This window comes from Mastigoproctus giganteus, chromosome 10, assembly GCF_048544385.1.
Source record: "Mastigoproctus giganteus isolate SK-2022 chromosome 10, ASM4854438v1, whole genome shotgun sequence".
Taxonomy (NCBI): Eukaryota; Metazoa; Arthropoda; class Arachnida; order Uropygi; family Thelyphonidae; genus Mastigoproctus; species Mastigoproctus giganteus.
Window position 1 is genome coordinate 84,323,414 of NC_143584.1, and position 21,883 is coordinate 84,345,296.

The 21,883-nt window shown below is 37.9% G+C and overlaps 1 protein-coding gene across 4 annotated transcripts in view; it reads left to right on the plus strand.

Annotated features, from left to right (window-relative positions):
• The window catches only part of c11.1 (maestro heat like repeat family protein c11.1), a 1,259,325-nt gene that overhangs the window by 1,144,469 nt on the left and 92,973 nt on the right, over nt 1–21,883 (plus strand). For all 4 annotated transcript variants that reach the window (XM_090383553.1, XM_090383554.1, XM_090383556.1 and 1 more), the window contains one exon: nt 1,414–1,548. In XM_090383553.1, the coding sequence (XP_090239679.1) occupies nt 1,414–1,548 (135 nt within the window). The remainder of the gene's footprint in view (nt 1–1,413; nt 1,549–21,883) is intronic.

Consider the following 21,883-nt stretch of genomic DNA (forward strand, 5'->3'; position numbering starts at 1 on the left):
GTGTTTTTTTACCACTTCTCTTAAACACTGCCAACAAGAAATAACAACAGTCTTCAGCTTACTTCAACAGTCAACAGTCTTATCCTCCTCCTCTCCAGTGTCACTCTTCATAATTTTCTCCAACTCTTATAGCTCCTCTGTCGTTAGCTCATGTCCATAAGCTTCAGTAAAGTTCTTCACATCCTCTTCGTCAACCTCCAGACCCGTTGATTTACCAAGAGTGACAATATCATTTTTCAAAGTACCATCATCTTCGAATAAGTCAAAGTTATGGATGATTAAAGGCTAGATGTTTTTCCAGGCTGAATTTAAGCATCTGGTGGAAGCATCATTTCAAGAACTTACAATTACCCTCACACCGTCCAGGATGTACTTCGACCTCAAAACATTTTTGAGTGTGAGAGCAATTTCTGAACATTTTCTTGGTATAGATTTTATTGAAGTTTGTAGTCACCTGCTGGTACACTGGTTGAAGAAGAGGAGTGGTGTTGGGTGGCAAAAATTTGACTTACACAAAGTCAAATTGTGCCTCAAGAGATTAGACAAGGTTGGGATAATGGCCTGGTGCATTAGCCAGCAGGAGCAGTGCCTTCGCAGGAAGCTTATTTTTCTCAAGATAAGGATAGAAAACTTCAAGTGCCCATTCATTGAAGACATATCTTGTAACCCAGGCCGCCTTATTGCTGCACCAAAACACTCACAGCATGCCTTTGCTGATGTTCTCCCAGAGTATTTGTTGTTTAAATACTCTGTGAAAGTTACAGTGATACACCAGCAAAGGTTTCAGCTTAAAATTTCCAGAGATATTGGCACTCAACTGAAGAGTGAGCCTATCTTCCATAGGCTTATGTCCAGGTAAACTAGCCTCATCCTTAGTGATGAATGTTCTCCTGGGTATTCACTTCCAGAAGAGGCCGGTTTCATATAATTAACAAAAATGTACTCTGCTTCCACACCGGACAAGTGCATAAAACCGAAGATAAAGAAACTGCTTGAAGTACTGTAACACGCGGGAATGTTGTGGTGAACAATAACAAAGATGCTAATTGGTTGAGAATAATTGTACGAATGATGTGCCACGTCTGACAATTTCCACCAAAGCATCATTCCAGCTATATCGGAAAGCCATCGGTCCCTGCAAATATCATCAGTCCTTAAAATAAAAGATCGTATGGAAGCTAAATCAGTTCCTTAGAATATCAGATGTTGTCGTCGGAAGTCAAGGCCCCATTGTAATTACGTAAAAAAGCTTATTACATCAAGACTTACTCATTATATCATAATTTGATATAAATAGGCTTTCATTGTATGATTACTTTAGTTATTTACCATAAGACTTTTTAAGACATTTTTCACAAACAGAACAAATTGTTTGTTTCATTAATTAGTTTGTTTATATTTCTTATTTTTCAGTCATGTAAATATGCACTTAGACAAATTGGTCCATTACTAGAATCTGAATGTATCAATAATATGTTCCAAAAATTCTTGTTGGATGATGCCATACTCCATTATGGAGAATTTATCAATGATCTTACCAAAGCAATAGTGAGTATTTTTGTCTAAAACTTAGTTATTCCATATGTTTTCTTTTTATAAACTAAATGTGATATTAAGAAATTGCTATTTTTCATATATTTTTAAACATTTAGTACTGCATAGCCATCTGGGTTGTATTGAATTACATTACGCAGTATTAACTATAATAAAAAAAGAATAATATAGAATAGTAACAGTAGATAATAATAATCATAAGAATAACTTGACATATTCACACCAGGTAGTTTGTTGCATTGCAGTCCATGGATTGGCTGCTAATCACTGGCACCCTAGGCAAACCATGCAGTCAGCCTCTGCTCAAACCCCAAAGGCATAAGTAGGCTGAGGTGTATGGTAAACTGGGAAACATTTGCACCCTTTTTTTTTTAATGTTTTCAAATTTTTCTCTTTTAATCAAATTTTTTCCTTTTAACCTTTTCTTCAATGTTTTTAAGCTTCTTCAGAAGTTTTATTACTTGGTTTCTCTGTCCATCAAACAAATGTTTCTGAGATCAGTTAAATTAACAGAGACCCAAAAATCTCAAAATAGATTTGTACCTGACAGCTAGTTGATATTTCAACCTAATTACTAATAAAAATGCAGCCCCCGGGTGCCGAGCCATTTTTCTCTGAATTAGCACTCTTCCTTGAAATAGAAATCATTTCCTTATTTAAAGTATCATTAACACACTATTAACTAAGCTATAGTAAAGAAATTAACTTTACTAGATTAGGAAGGAAAGCAACCTTCTCTTTCCTTGTACATATTAACTACTAACCCTCTAGTGCTTGGTCACAGAGTGGCACTGTTCCTGCCGCCACGTGGCGGGGCCAGTAACCTGGTAGGGAAAAGCCCACCCTTCAGGGCAAAACAGAGCGAACTGATTCCAATACCCAGGAATTTATTGGGTATAGATCTGAATATAACTGATCTAAGATATGAGAAATCTAGTCCTCCTTGAGATACAATTAAAATGGTTAAAAAAGGTGAAAGAAATGATTCTATCTCCACAAAGACACTGAAAACAGATATAAAAGCTTTAAATATCCCCAACTTAACAAAGGCGAACTGAGAGGGCGCAGTTGCCCTCTGAATCACAGCCTTTTAAAATGCACTGCTTGCTTGATGTTTGTGGAGCAAACGTATACAGGACATGATATTAGCATTAGCATTAGTAGAGGCATTCGATGCAAGAAAGCAAGCTTATGCAGCATCAGCCAAAAAAAAAAAAAAAAAAAAAAAACCACTTCCACTTCACCCCTCTGTTCGTTCAAAATACCTGTCCAGCTGAGCCTTAAACTTATTTAGGCTATCAACCTCCACTACAAGGGATGGAAGTCTGTTCCACCAACCAACCACCCGCTGGCTAAAGGCAAATTTCCGCACGTCTATCCTACATCTGTCTTTCCTCAATTTGAATTTATGCCCTCTCAGGTGATTATTCTGAGCTAGAGGAAGAATCCCATCAGCATTGAGCATGCTCAAACCATTCAAGGCTTTATACACCTCTATCAGATCACCTTGCTGGTGCCTAGTCTCCAGACACTGTAATTTGCAAAATTAAGCCTTTTTTCGCAAGAGCACCCCTTTGTTCCATTCACTAATCTTGTTGCCCTTCTCTGTACTCGTTCCAGGAGCTCTACATCCTTCTTGAAATGAGGCCTCCAGACCTGTATACAGTACTCCTAGGTGTGGCCTGACCATTGCCTTATACAAGGGAATAATCACCTCCTTATCCCTGCTGGAAAAATTCCTGTATATCATTGACAATACTCCATGAGCTACTCATATTGCCATGGGGGATGTCTTTGTGTGTGTGTGCACGATGCAAGAAGTGAAATGAAATCAGGCGACAGCTCAGCGTTGTTATGGGCCTATACGAGACCTTGAAGGACAGGGTGGATACCCTCAAAGGATCTAAATTGCGAGGCCCATCAAGCTCTCAGCTGCCCACATCAACCCCACAGCTTGCACTTGGTCATCACGCAACACAGCGACAACACCAAGGCAGAATGCACTGGTCCCACAGGAACTAGTAGTTGTTGGTGATTCTATTGTCAGGGAAACGGGGAACATACTTTGTAAAAATGATAGGTGGAACAGAACCAGGGTATGTCTGACAGGGGCAAAGGTTGATGACATTGTAGAGCAGATATCATCTTTTAAGGGCACAAAAGGTGATATAGTTGTACACGTTGGCACTAATGATATTAAGAGTAGGAGACTGGCAGAATTACTTAACAAGTACAGGTTGCTGTTGAAAAAAAGCCGTGAATTAGGGTTGAATTTGAAAGTGTCTGCAATTCTGCCCAGACACGATAGAAGGGAGTATATGATGAGATCCTTATCAATCAATTCGGCCATGAAAAGATTGTGCAAGGCTCAAGGGGTAGAATTTTTTTCAGCCTGGTCTGTACTTGTTAACAGAAGAGACTGCTTCTACAGGGATGGGATACTCTTAAATAGAAATGGTGCAGGAATATTTGCTGATGCTATTGAGGCAGTGTTAGGTGGGTTGGAAAACTGCTAGCTTGGGGGGATACAAGGACTAATAGATTAACAGTAGCCACTGGCAGAGGTGAAAGTGATTCTTGCACTGCTTCTATTGGAATGAGCAGCAGCCTGGAAAATAAGATGCATGATATTTCAGAGACTGCTGGGAGTCATTGCGGTACAAGTAAACACATGGGCTGTGTAGGGTAGCTAAGAATAGGAAAAGGTGCATGTATGCTTGCGTGTAAACCAATGCTAGGAGTTTGGTAAATAAATTTGATGAATTTGAGGTATTGCTCAAAACATCAAAGGCAGATATTGTTGGGATATCAGAGACGTGGTGTCACACTGATATAGGGAATGCAGAACTGGAATTTTGGGAGTACAACGTCTACAGAAAGGACAGACAGGATAGGAAGGGAGGAGGGGTATTAGTTAAGAAACATAAAATCCAAGGAAGTGAAGCCAGTCGACATCGCTCGACAGTGCAGTGTCGAGTCAGTTTGGTGTTGACATAAGCATTGGGAGATCAAAATTGAGAGTAGGAGTGGGCTATAGGCCAATGACACTGATGAGTATAATAAGAAACTGTACAGAGAAATAGTGTGCCAGTAAATCAGAGAGTCTTATAATGGGACATTTTAATTTCCCAGATATTGACTGGAATTTGTGGGTTGGTCACTCACACACTAGCAAGGCTTTTGTAGATTTATTGGATGATTGTTTTCTACATCAGCATGTTCAGGAGGAAACTAGAGGGAGTAATACTCTTGATTTGACTATCAGTAGTGATTCTTCATGCATTAAGAAATTGCAGATGAAGGAACCACTAGGTGGCAGTGATCACAGTGTGCTGAAGTGGGATTTACTCAAAGAGGTAACTACCATCAGGGATAAAGGGAAGGGTTATTGCTTTCGTAAAGGTGACTATGATGGTCTGAGACAGTATTTAAATTCTATACAGTGGGACCAACTGATGATGTTACCAACAGCAAATTCAAAATGGGAAGCATTCAAAGAACTTATCTTGGAAGCTACTAGGCTTTACATATTAACTAAGAAATATTCTTCAAGGTTTAGGCCTAAATGGATGTCAGATGAACTAGTGAGACATATGGCAGAGAAAAAAAATTCATAGGATACATATAAATTAATATGTGACACAGAAGCCTATGATAGATATAAGTTGATCTGGAAACAAGTTACAAAGGAGGTTAGGCAGGCGAAGGCAGATTGCGAGAAATCTTTGGCAAAGGATGCAAAGAAAAACAGCAAAGAGTTCACTTATGTAAACTCTAGAAGGAAGGGGATGAATCAGATTGTTCCACTTGATATCGATGGTTCAACTGTTGAACATGAGGAGTTATTTAGCGAGGGGAATGCCAGAGGTGTATTCAACTCTGGCAGTAAGCTAGATAATCTTTTAATAACTGAGAGTAAAGCGGAGGAGAAATTGTTGAAGATAAACACAAGAAAGACGCATGGGGTGGATGGGATCTATCCAGTTATATTAAAGAGGCAGCAAAGGAAATAAGCAAACCCTTAGCCATAATTATGAGAGCTTCCTTGGACTCAGGGGAGGTGCCCATAGACTGGAGATGTGCAGATGTGAACCCAATTCACAAAGGAGGATCAAAGGCTGACACAAGTAATTATAGACCTGTGAGTTTAACTTCTGTTCCAGGAAAATTAATGGAAGCACTGGTTAAAGAAGCACTGCAGGATCATCTAGACAAGACTTCAGTTATAGCTCGGACACAGCATGGTTTAGTTAAGGGAAAGTCTTGCCTGACCAATTTGAATGGATACTATGATGCAGTCACAAAAGAACTGGATGCATGGAATAACTTTGATATTGTATACTTATCTTAGAAAGGCTTTTGATACTGTTGCACATGGAAGACTGCTGCACAAATTGGACGAAAATTTCTGTTATGGATAAAGGGGTGGTTGAGAGGGAGAAGACAGAGAGTGGTATTCAATGGACACTGCTCATTGTGGACTAATGTTATTAGTGGAGTCCCTCAGGGTTCAGTGTAGGGTCCATTGTTTTCTGTATTTATAAATAATATTTATGATGGTATATCAAGCTTAATGTCCAAGTTTGCAGACAATACGAAGGTTGGCAGGGTTGTTAAGGACACTACTGACACTATGCTGCTGCAACAGGATCTGGAGAGGTTGAGCAGATGGGATGAGAGGTGGCAAATGATGTTAACATTGACAAATGTAAAGTACTACATATGGAAAACAGCAACCCCAGGGCAACATATCAACTCTGGGGTACTACACTGACAGTGGTAGAGAATGAAAAGGACCTGGGTGTAATTGTGCAGGCAAATATGAAGTTCTCTGAGCAGTGCAGACGGGCTGCAAGAGTACCTCATGCTTTGTCAATGATATACAGGAATTTTTCTAGCAGGGATAAGGAGGTGATTATTCCCTTGTATAAAGCAGTGGTCAGGCCACACCTTGAGTACTGTATACAGGTCTGGAGGCTTTATTTCAAGAAGGATGTAGAGCTGCTGGAATGAGTACAGAGAAGGGCAACAAGATTAGTGAATGAAACAAAGGGTTGCTCTTACGAAGAAAGGCTGAAGTTTTGCAAATTACAGTGTCTGGAGACTAGGCACCGGGGAGGTGATCTGATAGAGGTGTATAAAGCCTTGAATGGTTTGAGCATGCTCAATACCGATGGAATTCTTCCTCTTGCTCAGAATAATCACCTGAGAGGCATAAATTCAAATTGAGGAAGGACAGATGTAGGATAGATGTGCGGAAATTTTCCTTTAGCCAGTGGTTAGTTGGTTGGTGGAACAGACTTCCATCTCTTGTTGTGGAAGTTGATAGCGTAAATAAATTTAAGGCTCAGCTGGACAAGTATTTCAAACAAATGAAATGGGAGTGGTTTTTTTTTTTTTTTTTTTTTTTTGGCTGATGCTGCATAAGCTTGCTTTCTTTTGCATCATATGCCTCTACTAATGCTAATGCCCCAGTGTCATCCAATAAGTCTCTGCCTACAAGAAACATATTTAATTTAAAATTACAGGACTACAATCAAAAATTATACAATATATAGAAAGGACTGCATGTCAGATACAACAACGCGACGAGGAGTTGCAATATTAGTTAACAGACACGTGCCATCCCAAGCAATGCCATTGAACACACCCGTAGAAGCAGTCGCAGTCTGACTAGCAATAAGCTTCAACATTACCATAATGTCGATATGTATACCTCCTAGTCAAGATTTCCCGTTGAAAGATTTGAAAGAGCTGATCGCTCAACTACCATCTCCGTTTTTGCATTTAAGTGGCCTAAATGGACATCAACCACTATGGGGGGGGGCAATCCTAAAATAGATCAGAAGGGTAAACAAATTGAGAAAATAATAAACGAGAACAACCTCATGATCTTGAATGATGGCACACACATATTTCCACCTACCATCAAAAAGCAGCTCCGCAATAGATCTAACAATCTGTTCCCCAATACTATTCCAAGAACCCCTTGAGCAGCGACTACTACCCCATAATTTTGAAATTACGAAGAAAACCCCATGGCAAGCCATCAGGCTTCCTAGATGGAAAATATATGATGCAGACTGGAGAACCTTCAGAATATTAGCAAAACTAGACCAGAACGTCATCAAACAAGAATCAGTATAAAGAGCAGTGGACTATGTTACAAATACCATTCTTCAAGCAGCGGAAAAGACAATATCTAAAACGTCTTCTAACATTAGAATATATCCAAAACCATGGTGGAACAGAGAGTGTCAGGAAGCCAAAAAAGAGAGAAACAGAGCCTGGAATCACTTTCGCAAAAATCCAAACGGACAATGTGATACAATCCAAAAGAACCAGAGCTAAGGTCAGGATAGCGCACAAAATCAGCAGACAAGCGAGTTGGATCAAATTTTTCATCCACTGTAACTAGTTCCACACCTGCTACACTTATCCGGAAGAAGATCAGAAGGATGACAAACAATTCCCAAATAAATCCATCGCCACTACTAAATTGGAAAGGACAGTTAGTCACAAATACCTCAGATATCGTCAATGTGCTTGGCAAAAACCTTGTCAATACATCATCTGCCATTTGCACATACTCAACTGCTTTCAAAACTTACAAGAAGGAAGCCAAAAAAAATAAACCTAAAATTTTCCAATCACTATGAACAATACAACTTGCCACTCGTGGTAGCAGAATTAAAACAAACCCTGCTACAGACAAAACACAGTGCAGTTTATCCCGATGAAATACATTATGCAATGATACAATAATTAGATGAACAATCTCAATTAGCCCTGTTAGATTTATTTAATAAAATATACTTTGAGAATACATTTCCAGACCAATGGCACCACACAATTATACTGGCTTTCCCGAAGCAGGGAAAAGACCAATCAGACCCACAGAACTATTGCCCTATTGCTTTGACCAGCTGCTTGGGTAAGATCTTGGAGAAAATTGTCAAAAATAGACTAACATGGTATCTAGAAAGCAATAACTTTTTCAATCCTGCACAATATGGCTATCGGAAATATCGCTCTACCTTAGATGTACATATACATCTGGAAAATCAGGTAAGAAACACTTTCCTCAGAAAACAACATCAAGTCATAGTTAATTTTGATATTGAGAAAGCATATGATACTACTTGGCAGTATGGTATCCTTAGAGGACTACACCAACTTGGTCTTAGAGGACACCTACCCTTTACATAAGCAATTTTCTTAAAAATCGAATATTCCAAGTTCGACTTAACAATACACTTTCCAGAACATACTCTCAGGAAGAAGGGGTCCCCTCAAGGATCCGTACTAAGTGCCACACTTTTTGCAATCCACTTCAGCACAATAACAAAACAAATACCAGACAACATTATCACAACTGTTTATGCAGATGACTTCAGCATTTCTTATCAAGTGCAGCATATGAGAACAATAGAACGACAATTGCAAGTAGCCATAAACAAAGTCATAAAATGGACAGAAAGAAATGAATACAGAATTTCTACACAAAAGACAGATGTATACATTTTTGCAGGAAAAGGAGTCTCCATCTTGATCCCAAACCCAGGCTGAAAGGGCAGATCATCCCAGTTAAAAATAGTGTTAAAAATAGTTTGACGAAAATTAACCTTTTTGAAGCACATTAGTCACTTAAGAGTTCAGTGTCTAAAGAAAATGAATATCTTGAAGGGCCTGTCCACTATGTTCTGGGGCGCCTCTGTAGCCAGGAGCAGCAATGCGTAGCACACGCTTCTTGATTAGACCGCGGTTTGAGCCCATCACCACCAAATACAGAAAGGTTAGGGAATGACCACCACATATTCCCCGAGCAATATGGCCTTAGTTGCTAATGCTCCAAATAACAAACATCTACTGTAAACTACTATGTTCTGGGGAGTGGATAGAGCAATACTATTACGATTATATCGCCTATTCATTCTTTCCAAGTTAGACTATGCACCCCAGTCTATGACTCAGCAAGACCTAGTGCCTTGAAATGGCTTGACCCAGTACATCACTGTGCATTCCAAATAGTTCTTGGAGCTTTCCATGCTTCGTCTGTGCAGAGCCTGTATGCAGAAGCCCAAGAACCTCCACTACAAATCAGAAGACATAATCAATTACTTTCCTATGCAACTAAAATAAAATCCCTACCAGGTCACCCCATACAGGAAATTCTTTTTACACCAACTTGGGAATAACAATAACAACAACAAAGATTCAGTAAACCTGCGAACATGAGATTAAAAAACCTTCTCCTCAGTAGCAATCTTAACCTCGATATAACTCCACTGACTAAGCAGTCTACACCACCATGGATCATCAAACAGCCTGCATATGATTTCTCCTTCCACATTTGGGACAAACAAGCATTTTCACATATCAGCATCTGCATGCTGCTTATAAGTCGCAATGTTTAGATCATCGCTTCCTATATACAAATGGCTCAAAAACTGATTATCATGCGAGAGTGCCAGTTTACACATCTGATGCCACCACATCCCACAAACTCCCAAAGGACTGCAGCATTTATACTGCAGAACTGCAAGCCTTAATGTTAGCGATAAACCAAATCGAACACTCAAACTCACCAAACAGCATCATTTTTACTAACTCAATGATGGCTATACAAAATTTCAATTCTAATAAACACCCACTGCAACAACAAATTCATTGTGGAGAATCAAAGCTCCTTGAACAAGGACATAACATCCAGCAGCATGTTCGAGAGGCAACCAGAGAGGGTAATACTCTTGATGTGGTTATCAGAAGTGACCATTCGTGTATTAAGAATTTGCAGATAAAGGATCCACAAGTTGGCAGTGATCACATTGTACTTATGTGAGATTTACTTAAAGATATAATTACCATCAGGAGAAAAGGAAAGGGATTTTACTTCCATGAAGGTGACTACAGTGGTCTCAGACAGTTTTTAAATTCTGCACTGTCGGATCAACTGATGATGTTACCAATACCAAATTCTAAGTGGGAAGCATTCGAGGAATTAATCGTGGAAGCTACTAAACATTTCCTACCTATTAAGAAATATTGTTCAAGGTTTAGGCCTAAATGGTTGTCAAATGAACTAATGAGACTCGTGGCAGAGAAGAAAAAATGCATGGGATGCATATAAATTAACATGTGACACAGAAGCCTATGATAGATATAGGTTGATCTGGAAACAAGTTACAAAGGAGGTTAGGCAGGCAAAGGCAGATTGCGAGAAATCTTTGGCAAAGGATTCAAAGAAAAACAGCAAAGAGTTCACTTATATAAACTCTAGAAGGAAGGGGATGAATCAGATTGGTCCACTTGATATCGATGGTTCGACTGTTGATGATCCTCACATAGCAAAGAAACAATGAGTATTTTGCATCTACATTAACACATGAGGAATTATTAAGGATTGAAAATGCCAGAAGGTTATCAAATTGTAGCAGGGTGTTTAATGATTTTGTAATAACTGAGAGCAAAGCGGAGGAGAAATTGTTGAAGGTAAACATAAGAAAGGCACCCGGGGTGGATGGGATCTATCCAGTTATATTAAAAGAGGCGGCAAAGGAAGTAAGCAAACCCTTAGCCATAATTATGAGAGCATCCTTGGACCCCACAGACTGGAGATATGCAAATGTATCCCCAATTCACAAAGGGGATTGAAGGGTGACACGAGTAATTACAGACCAGTTGGTTTACCTCTGTTACCGGTAAAATAATGGAGTCACTGGTTAAAGATGCATTGCAAGATCATATAGACAAGGCTGCAGCAATAATTCAGAAACAGCATGAATTTGTTAAGGAAAAGTCTTGTCTGACAAATTTGATTGGATATTATGATGTGGTTACAAAGGATGCAAAAATTAATTTTGATATCATATACTTGGATTTCAGAAACGCTTTTGACACTGTTGCGCATGGAAGACTACTGTACAAATTGGAGCAGAATGGTATTAAGGGTAAGTTGCTACTATGGATAAAAGGATGGTTGAGTAGGAGAAGACAGAGGGTGGTAATCAATGGGCACTGCTCTTCGTGGACTAATGTTATTAGTGGAGTCCCACAGGGTTGAGTGTTGGGTCCATTGTTGTTTTGTATTAATGATATTGATGAATTTTGTATCAGTGATATTGATGAAGGTATATCAGGCTTAGTGTCGAAGTTTTTAACCTGGTTTGTTTGTTATTTGGTTTTTAGGAGCATTAGCAACTAAGGCCATATTGCTCCGGGATATACGGTGGTCATTCCCTGACCTTTCCACATCCTCTGTTATTTAGTGGTGAAGTGCCCCTGTACTGTGTACAGGGGCACTTCCGTAGCCAGGTAAGCAGGAGCAGCAGTGTGTAGCACAAGCTTCTTGATTAGACCAGGGTTCGATCCCATGACCACCAAATACAGAGGATGCGGAAAGATCAGGGAATGACCACCGCATATCATCGGAGCAATATTGCCTTAGTTGCCAATGCTCTTAAAAAAAAACCAAACAACAACAACTGTGTACAGGTCTGGAGGCCTCATTTTAGGAAGGATGTAGATTTGCTTGAGCTTGTACAGAGAAGGGCAACAAGATTGGTGAGGGGAATGAAGTGATCTTCTTACCAAGAGAGGCTTAAGTTCCGCAAATTGCAGCGGCTGGAGACTAGACACCTGCGAGGTGATCTGATTGAGGTGTACCCTTGAATGGGTTGACCACGCTGAATTCTGATGGAATTCTTCCACTTGTTTAGATTCCGAATCTGAGGGGGCATAAATTCAAATTGAGGAAAGACAGCTTAGAATAGAAGTGCAGAAATTTTCCTTTAGCCAGCGGGTGGTTAATTGCTGGAACAAACTTCCATCTGTTGTTGTGGAAGTTGATAGGTTAAATAAATTTAAGGAGGAACTGGACAAACATTTAGAGAGAATGGTTGTGTGAATTTTTTTTTTTTTCTGATGCTGCATAAGCTCATACTCTTGCTTTCTTGCATCGCATGCCATTATTACTGTTACTATAACATAAGCTTTGGCTGGTTTGTTTGTTATTTGGTTTTTAGGAGCATTAGCAACTAAGGCTATATTGCTCCGGGATATGCGGTGGTCATTCCCTGACCTTTCCACATCCTCTGTTATTTAGTGGTGACGGGATCGAACCCCGGTCTAATTAAGTAGCGTGTGCTACACACTGCTGCTCCTTCCCACCTGGCTACGGAGGCGCCCAGCTTTTGCTGGATTCCAAGTCATGTTGGAATATATGGTAAATGAACAAGCAGACAAAGCTGCTAAGGAAGTCAACATTTTTGCACCCAAATCCATTCCTTCCACAGATTTTAAAAAAGTTATTCATAGTAGTGGGATACACCACTGGCAACAGCAATGGAGAGTTCTAAACAATAACAAATTGCACCAAATTAAAAGTTTACTCCAACCATGGAAATCCAGTAAACAACAAAACAGACATGACGAAGTGATACTTGCAAGGTTAAGAATAGGACACACTCATTTTAGCCATTGTCATCTTTTGCAAGGTGAAGATCCCCCTCCATATCCTATCTGTCACACACAGCAAACAGTAGAACATGTACTGATTACATGTTCAGCTTTTACAGATGAGTGCCGAAGTTGCTTCAAAGAGTTGATAACCAAACACTCTCACTCTCAAAACCATACTGCAAGATAGAAAAAATATAGCAGATGGTTTTCAGTTCCTCAGGGAAATAAATTTCTATAATATAATATGAAACCAAATATAATCTTTGCAGTAAGCTATAGTCACTCCGTGTCTCTTGGAAACTATTTGCAACAAAATACGAATACAAACAAAACTGTCGTAAAAAACCTTTCAGGCACATTTTCGCCACTGTAGCTCTTGTGCCAAGAATTTCTAAATCAACCAATCAATCAACTAATAAAAATGCATTAAAACGTTAATTATAATTATAGAATTAACATGAGTTTGTATTTTTATAATCAAAATCCAAACTTGTCCATTATACCATCCTGCCTTTAGCTTTCCTTGCTACTCCAACCAGTATAGAAATAAATCAGACAACTCTTCAATGGTTTTTAAAATTTGTAAAATTGAACCTTCCAAATCTAGCAATCTGTTATCTAGCACCACCAATTTTTTGACTACTTTAAGAAAAATGGGTGCACCTGGCAAACTATCTGAGAATCGCAAGTTCAGTTTTCAGGAACGTTTGGTTATTTTACCAAGCAGTGCATCAGCTGATTATACAAGGTGAAGATTTAACCTGAAAGCTAAATTATTATTAGCCACATGGTGCAAGGAAGCCTGATGCACCAGACAAAAAAAAAACAAAAAAAATTCACAAGTTAGCCTGTGAATGAGTGAAGCGAGAGAGAGAGAAATAGAAAGGAATCACCAAGAAAGAGAAGAATGCTGATATCCAGCTCAGGACCCTGGGTTTGCCAAGCCCATACTCACCAGATGTAAGCCCCTGGGGGTTACATCTGGTAAAATAATAAAATAATTTTTACCATGTTCCAACCACATAGGGAAAATTCTTAAAAGGTCATGAGATTGCATATTGCTATTCATGAAAAAAAGAAGAAAAGTGATTCTTTGTTAACTGATTAGTAATGGATTACTCAGAGCTCCCAATTCATACATGAAGCATTAGGCTGATGTAACTCTTCAGTAAATAATAAATGTTTAGATTGTTGTGTTTTCAAACATCAACACTGCAACTTTTATCCATTTGTATTTATAATTAATAATTGACTATTCAATTGAAAGCAGTGACAAGCCTTTTCATTTGACTTATTATTATGATTATTAGCTACATGTTGCAAGGAAGCCAAGGCTTATGCTGCACCAGCCAAAAAAAAAAAAAAAATATATATATATATATATATCCCGAGTTATCCTGAGAGAGAGAGAGAGTGAGTCAAAAAGCAGAAGGGAATCACCAAGAAAGAGAAGAATGATGATATCCAGCTCAGGACCCTGGGTGTGTGCCAAGCCCATACTCACCAGATGTATAGAAGACCTCTTTTTTTTATTATTATTAATTTCAGTTTCAAGAAACTTCTTTTAGCTCCTGCTTCAGTAGTAAACACAGTTAAAACAATTCTTAAAGTGAAAAATATCTTGCAAGTTATTTTTATAGACAATTTTAACATGGAAAAAATTATAAGATCAGGCATACCTATCTTTCGAATCATTGTGAATTCTTCACAGAGTTTGGTGTCATCAGTAGCACAATCATCTCCACTGAACTTAAAATATGGTTGTCAGTTCAGTTACAGTTGATACCAAAAACAGCATCCATAATCAAACTTTGATTTATCATTCACAATTCGCTTGAAGTAACTAATCTGAAGATATAACTAAAAACTAAACTATCTTATTTCAAAAAAATTCATGCTGTAATGTACTGACCTGAATGGCTATGGATGCTGCTTTATTTATTTTTTTAATTTCAATAAACTTAATAAAAGGTTTATTTTTTAAGTGGTGCAAAAACATGCCCCATTTTTAAATATTTCAATTTTTTTTATTAAAATATAAAAAAATTACATGCAATAAGTATTGCAATCCATTAAGAAAAGATAACATATTAGTATATGCTCCAAGCTGATTTTGCCTACAATTTTAATACCACAAGCTGCGAGCTTGTGCTATTTCAGTTGTAGTTTACTTATCCAAACCAATCAAAGAAACATGAAGAACTACACTACTGGTGTTATTTTGAAACTAAATACTTCAGTTAATGATTAAAATCTGAAATTTTTTCTACCTCCCTAAACATGTGCTTGAACTTCAACGGTTTTTATATTTCAAATTTTGTGTTTGTTACTCGCTTTTATGTCCCACTAGTTCTATTAATATCTGAAGTCTTATATGAGTTGTTTTGAAGAAGTTATTTTTGCATAATAAACAAGAAGCACAATATTTACTCTCAATAAATGTGTAATTTTGAAATTTTGCCACGAAGCATAGCAAATTGAAATAAATTTGAAAATCAAAGTGACTTAAATACTATTTTCTAATGTGTGTGTATGTTTATTATATTTTTATTTGTACATGTAATAAGAAGAAATATGCGTGCATGCTCATGTTTTAAATTCTGTACTTTGAAATTTTTAAACTACAAAATAAAAGAGAATTAAGAGAAGAGGACATGTTGGTACACTCCAAGCAGAACTCAAAAAATTCCAAAAAAGTGTGTTTAGAAATTAAAAAGAACATTGGCACCTGTCAAGTCCAGTGTCACTTTTTGTGTTGCAATTTGGGGTATCACTGCTGCTTCTTTCATCTTCTGAGAAATTTTATGTCACTGGCACATGTATATGTATTGTATTTAATAGAGTCCACAGAAAATAAACATAGAAATTACAATTCTTTTGCAGATTTCCATCTAAAACACTGTAGTGTCTCACTAGCTGCTCCAATCTGTGTAAGCAGAGTGTATTTTTGTTAATTATATGAAACCGGCTTCTTCTGGAAGAGAATGCCTAGGATAACGTACCTCACTAAGGATGAGGCTGGTTTACCTGGATATAAGCCTATGGAAGATAGGCTTACTCTCCCTTTGGGTGCCATGCCTCTGGAGATTTTAAGCTGAAAGCAGTGTTTTTGCTCAGCAATAAGAAAGCCTGGGTTACAAGATATTCTTCAGTGAATGGGCACTTGAAATTTTCTGTCCTTCAGTGAAGAGTTATCTTGAGAACAAAAAGCTTCCTGCGAAGGCACTGCTCCTGCTGGTTAATTCACCAGGTCATGATCCTGACCTTGTCCAATCTCTTGAGACACAATTTGACTTTGTGTAAGTCAAATTTTTGCCACCCAACACCACTCCTCTTCTTCAACCAGTGTACCAGCAAGTGACTGCAAACTTCAATAAAATCTCTACCAAGAAAATATTCATAAGTTACTTTGCAATGACCGCTGTTGAAATTGCTCTCACAGTCAAAAATGTTTTGAGGTCGAAGTAGATCCTGGACAGTGTGTTATTGTTGTTGTTATTTGGTTTTTAGGAGCATCAACAACTAACATATTGCTCCGGGGATATGTGGTGGTCATTCCCTGACCTTTCCGCATCCTCCGTATTTGGTGGTCACGGGCTCGAACACCAGTCTAATCAAGAAGCATGTGCTACGCACTGCTGCTCCTGCCCAACTGGCTACAGACGCGCCACGGTTTGAGGCTAATTGTAAGTTCTTGAAGTGATGCTTCCATCAGATGCTTAAATTCAGCCTGTCTGCAGGAGTGCCTACAGGAAACATTCTTGTCACCCCAAGTTTCACCAAAAAAAACACTTGTATGGAAATATGTAATTTAATAGGTAGATTATGTATTTTATGTATTTTAATAGTTACATGTATCACAAAAATAGTAAAAAAATCCATTATTTGAACAATATAACAATTCCCACAGTTTATAGTTTATATAGTTTATTCCCACATCTGGGGTGGTGCCCCCAAAACCTCTCTCAGGCTTTTTGTTTCTATTCCGAAAAGATGAATCATTAATTAACCAATTAGGTTAATTAATGATTCATCTTTAACAAAGTCTCTCCACTCGCTGTCTCATAGACGTACTGTTTCTGCTGCATGCCTCTTCTACAGATACATCCATGGGCACTGTTCTTCTGAATTGACTTCAATAATTTCCGCTCTCCCTTTCAGAACAGTCCGAACACGTGCTGCCACCAGCCAACATCCATTTGCTGTCCAACTTCAAACTCACAGAACCAACTTTTCATCTTCCTCATTTATTCATTCAACATTCTACAGCCATTTTCAGGAACAACCTTCCTTCATACGTATTTTCTGAAAATTAGTCTACAGAAGTTCAAGTCTAATGTCAACGAATATCTTCTTTCCTCTTCTCAGGGGCATCTCCATAATCAGGTGGGCGGGAGAAGCGTGTGCTATGCACATGCTTCTTGATTAGACCGGGGTTCAAGCCCATGACCACCAAAACCAAATACAGAGGATGCAGAAAGGTCAGGGAATGACCACCGTGTATCCCCAGAGTAATATGGCCTTAGTTGCTAATGCTCCTAAAAACCAAATTAACAAACAACAACAATACCTCTCGTGTTTGGGGTTTTCATAAAAAAAAAAAAAAAATTGTAAAATAATAAGAGGAGTTTACCTCAATATAGTACGTAGAACACTTCTGTATGATACTCTCCAGAAATTAAAACGGAAAAAAATGAAAAGTCACATTAGAGTAAAAAATTAATAATTAAAAACCAATTTAATGCAATTAAAAATTAAAAAGAATCTAACGAAAATATTCAAAACGATTTTCAAAGCTATTATGCCACTAATACTACTATGTTCTTTAGATCTAATTTATTTCTATCCTTTTGCCATGCTTTTGCTCACTCACAAGAGCGAGTGAGCCATACTCGCTCACTCAATGCAATGAGTGAGCGAGTATTTAATCTAAATACTCGCTCACTCATTGCATTTGAATGAGGCAAAGCAAAAACAAAATTAATAATTTTTTCTGTATTACATACTATGTATGCATTTAAAAATTTTATCCAAATATCTGTGGTATTTTGAGCTATTTTGTCTCAATATTTTTATGGAATGATTTCAACAGAACATATTCTTCATGTAGTAAATCGATATTGATATTGGGAATTTTAAATTAAAAAAAAAATGTTTGTGCTTGAGCCTTAAAACATTACAATGTTATAAAAACAGAAGTCAAGCAGAATGTAAAAGGTTACAAATTAAGCATAATATAAATATTCTATAACCTTCTTTGTAAATAGGATAGAATGTCATTTTTTGAGTCTTTAAGGGTGCATTTCAGCAGCAACTTTACCATCAGTTAATTCTTTTTTCCTAAATAATCATGTAAACAGGATGTTTTATGATTTCTGCTTTTTTCAAACACCCCATTTCAAATTTTAAAAAGGGATATCTTGGAAATATAATTCCAAAAAAGTAGTATTATACCCCGAAATGGGGTACATCTGAGAATTCTACTCAGCAACAGGGTTTATAAATCATCTACTGCAGAAAGACTAAGAAGTATTCTGATAAAGTTTTGAAGCAATGTTTCCACTACTGGAGTTGTAGCACATACTGGTCAACACGTAAAACGTTATGAAACTGAAAATACCCAATCTTGACCAATTTCATACTGCTGAACATGAAAATCACATTAAAATTTAACGTTGGCTTTTGCTTTCGAATTACAGTTGGGGTCTCATATTAGCAAGTTGCTATGCATTTTTGTGTTACCATGCATTTTGCCCTCAACAAAATGCATGGCAACACCACAGTTTCAGTACTACCACACTCATATCATATGATCAGCAACAACAGTTGCCTCACTCTGCATCAGATAAGTTGTCGGCACCTCAAATTCATATTCAACTCTGTTGCAGTAATCCTCAAATGTGGCTAGGTACTGGGTGATTTGTTCTGAGTTAATAGTAGTTCTCTGCGAGATTCCTACTTTTTTGTACAGTATTTTTGTCGTGTAAGATTAATATGGCCTGTAGCTTCAAGAAAGCATCCCTTAATTTAAGCCAAAAAAAAAAAAAAAAAAAAGTCTACTTCTTGTACTTTAAGCCTAAAGTAGGAGACACTAGGACAAGAACTAGACTCCACACATATGCTGCACTACACAATCATCAAAACTCAATGCTTGGGTACAAATTGAAGGTGACGTTTCATGCCTCTTACAGTGCCCGTGATATGGATGGAGCAACTAATCACAGTCACAGACTGTTACTCCTGTACGGTGCCTCCTATTAGAAAAGGGATGACAATGAAGAAACAATGTGTATGTCAAGGGATCCACCATTTTGTCCAAACCTTTATTCTTTTGAACCACATAAGATCACAGTAAGTGAGCTTAATTTCTTCAAGGAACTCGAGCTGCCAAAGGATAAGGCAAAGCTTTTGGCCTCGAGGCTACAACAGTAGAATCTTCTAGATCATTCTATGAAAGTGACATTTCATACTTGAAATAAAGACTATGATAAATTTTATCAAACAGAAGGTGAACTCACTGTTTTTAAGGGTGTTGATGGTCTAATGGCATCAATGAGCATGAGGCACATTCCCAAAGAATAGTGGCTATTTATAGATGCTTCTAAAGTTATAAGGCTGTGTTATTACACAATGGAAATATGCTGCCTTCAATATCTCTTGCGTATGCTGTCCACAAAAAAAAAAAAACATACTCAAACATGGAGAACATCCTCATAGGTGTGCACTATCAGAAGTATGAGTGGTAAATATGTGGTGATTTAAAGGTAATTGCCATTTTATCAGTACTACAAAAGGGTTACACTAAGTATTTTTGCTTTCTCTGTGAGTGGGATAGTCATGCCAAGGATATGCACTATGAGAAGAAGAGGAGTTGGTCTCAACAAAAATCATTAATACTTAGAATGAAGAACGTATCATTTGAACCTGTGATATATCAATAAAGTTTTGCTTCCACCACTCCACATCAAACTGGGGTTCGTGGAAAATTTTGTAAAGGCTTTGAAGTGAACAGCCGTGCATTCACATACTTGCAAGAGGAATTCCCAAGGCTTAGTGCAGAGAATATTAAGGCAGATGTCTTCATTGATCCACAAATAAGGCAACTTTTCAAAGACAAACAGTTCAAATGTGTCCTTAGTGATAGCAAGAAATCAGCGTGGAAAGCCTTTCGAAATGTTTTGACATTTTCTGCGAAATGTTAAAGCCAGCAACTACAGGCAGCTTGTGGAAGATCTCATTATTTCAACATGTCATTGAAGATGCATTTCTTGCACTCACACCTGCATTTCTTCCCACCAAACAGGTGCTGTCAGCGATGATCATGGTGTGTGCTTACATCAAGACATTACAATGATGGAACAAAGATATAAAAGCAAATTGAGTGCCGCCCTATTAGACGATTATTGTTGGATGGTGAAAAGAAATACTCCTGGAACTGAATACAAGCGAAAAGGTCCAGTGTTCGATACAGGTATGTTCATAGCTACATCTTACTGCCATATAAATAAAAAAATACCTTGTATAAATATAAAAAACTACTTTTTTTCAAAAACAGAAGCCAATCTGCCATTTTAAGCACTATTTCCATGTTTAGCACCCCAAAATCTATAAAATAATCTTACTTTCATGCCCGTAACATGTCCCCAAATTTGTTGTTCAGTGATATCTCTTACTTTTGAAAACTTTACCAAGTGCCACAACAGTAGTAGCAGTTAGTAGTGGCATGTGATGCAAGAAAGCAAGTGTATGAGCTTATGCAGCATCAGCCAAAAAAAAAAAAAAAAAAAAAATCACACCATTCCTCCAAATGCCTGTCGAGTTCCTCCTTAAATTTATTCAACCTATCAACTTCCACAACGACAAATGGAAGTTTGTTCCAGCAATTAACCACCCGCTGGCTAAAGGCAAATTTCCGCACATCTATTCTACACCAGTCTTTTCTTAATTTGAATTTATGCCCCCTTAGGTTCGTAATCTGAACAAGTGGAAGGATCCCATCAGAATTCAGCGTGCTCAACCCATTCAAGGCCTTATACACCTCAATCAGATCACTGCGCAAGTGCCTAGTCTCCAGCCACTGCAATTTGCAGAACTTAAGCCTCTCTTGGTAAGAGGATCCCTTCATTCCCCTCACCAATCTTGTTGCCCTTCTCTGTACACGCTCAAGTAAATCTACATCCTTCCTAAAATGAGGCCTCCAGACCTGTGCGCATTGCCTTATACAGAGGGACAATCACCTCCTTTTCTCTGCTAGCAAAATTCCTATATATCATTGACAAAACCCCATGACCTGCCCTGGCAGCCTGTCTGCATTGCTCAGAAAACTTCATATCTGCCTGCACAATTACTACCAGGTCTTTTTCATTTTCTACCACCTTAAGTGTAGTTACTTCTACCCATATGCAGTGTAGTTACTTCTACCCATATGCACCTTAAGTGTAGTTACTTCTACCCATATGCAGTACTTTGCATTTGTCAAGGTTAAACTTGACAAAATGCAAACTTGACATTTGCCCAAATTTTCTAGATCCTGTTGCAATAGCACACTGCCATTACTGTCATTAGCAACCCTGCCAACCTTTGTATCATCTGCAAACTTTCATTTCCTGTGCGGACGTGCCTTTCTGCCGCTCTTGGAATAGAGAAGTTTTTTCTGATTTATTTTGTGCTTTATTAGTTTAAATTGACATATTAACTTATTTCTAGAGTAGCTTTATATTCCTATTTACGGTACTTAAAGTTAAAATAACTTAGAGATTTTGTAGGTATTACTTAGTATCGGAAAGGGTATCAAATCCATGTGTTTACCGTTCATAAACGGCCGCCATTGTTACGTGAAAATTAATCAGTAAAATCTATTAATCTTGTC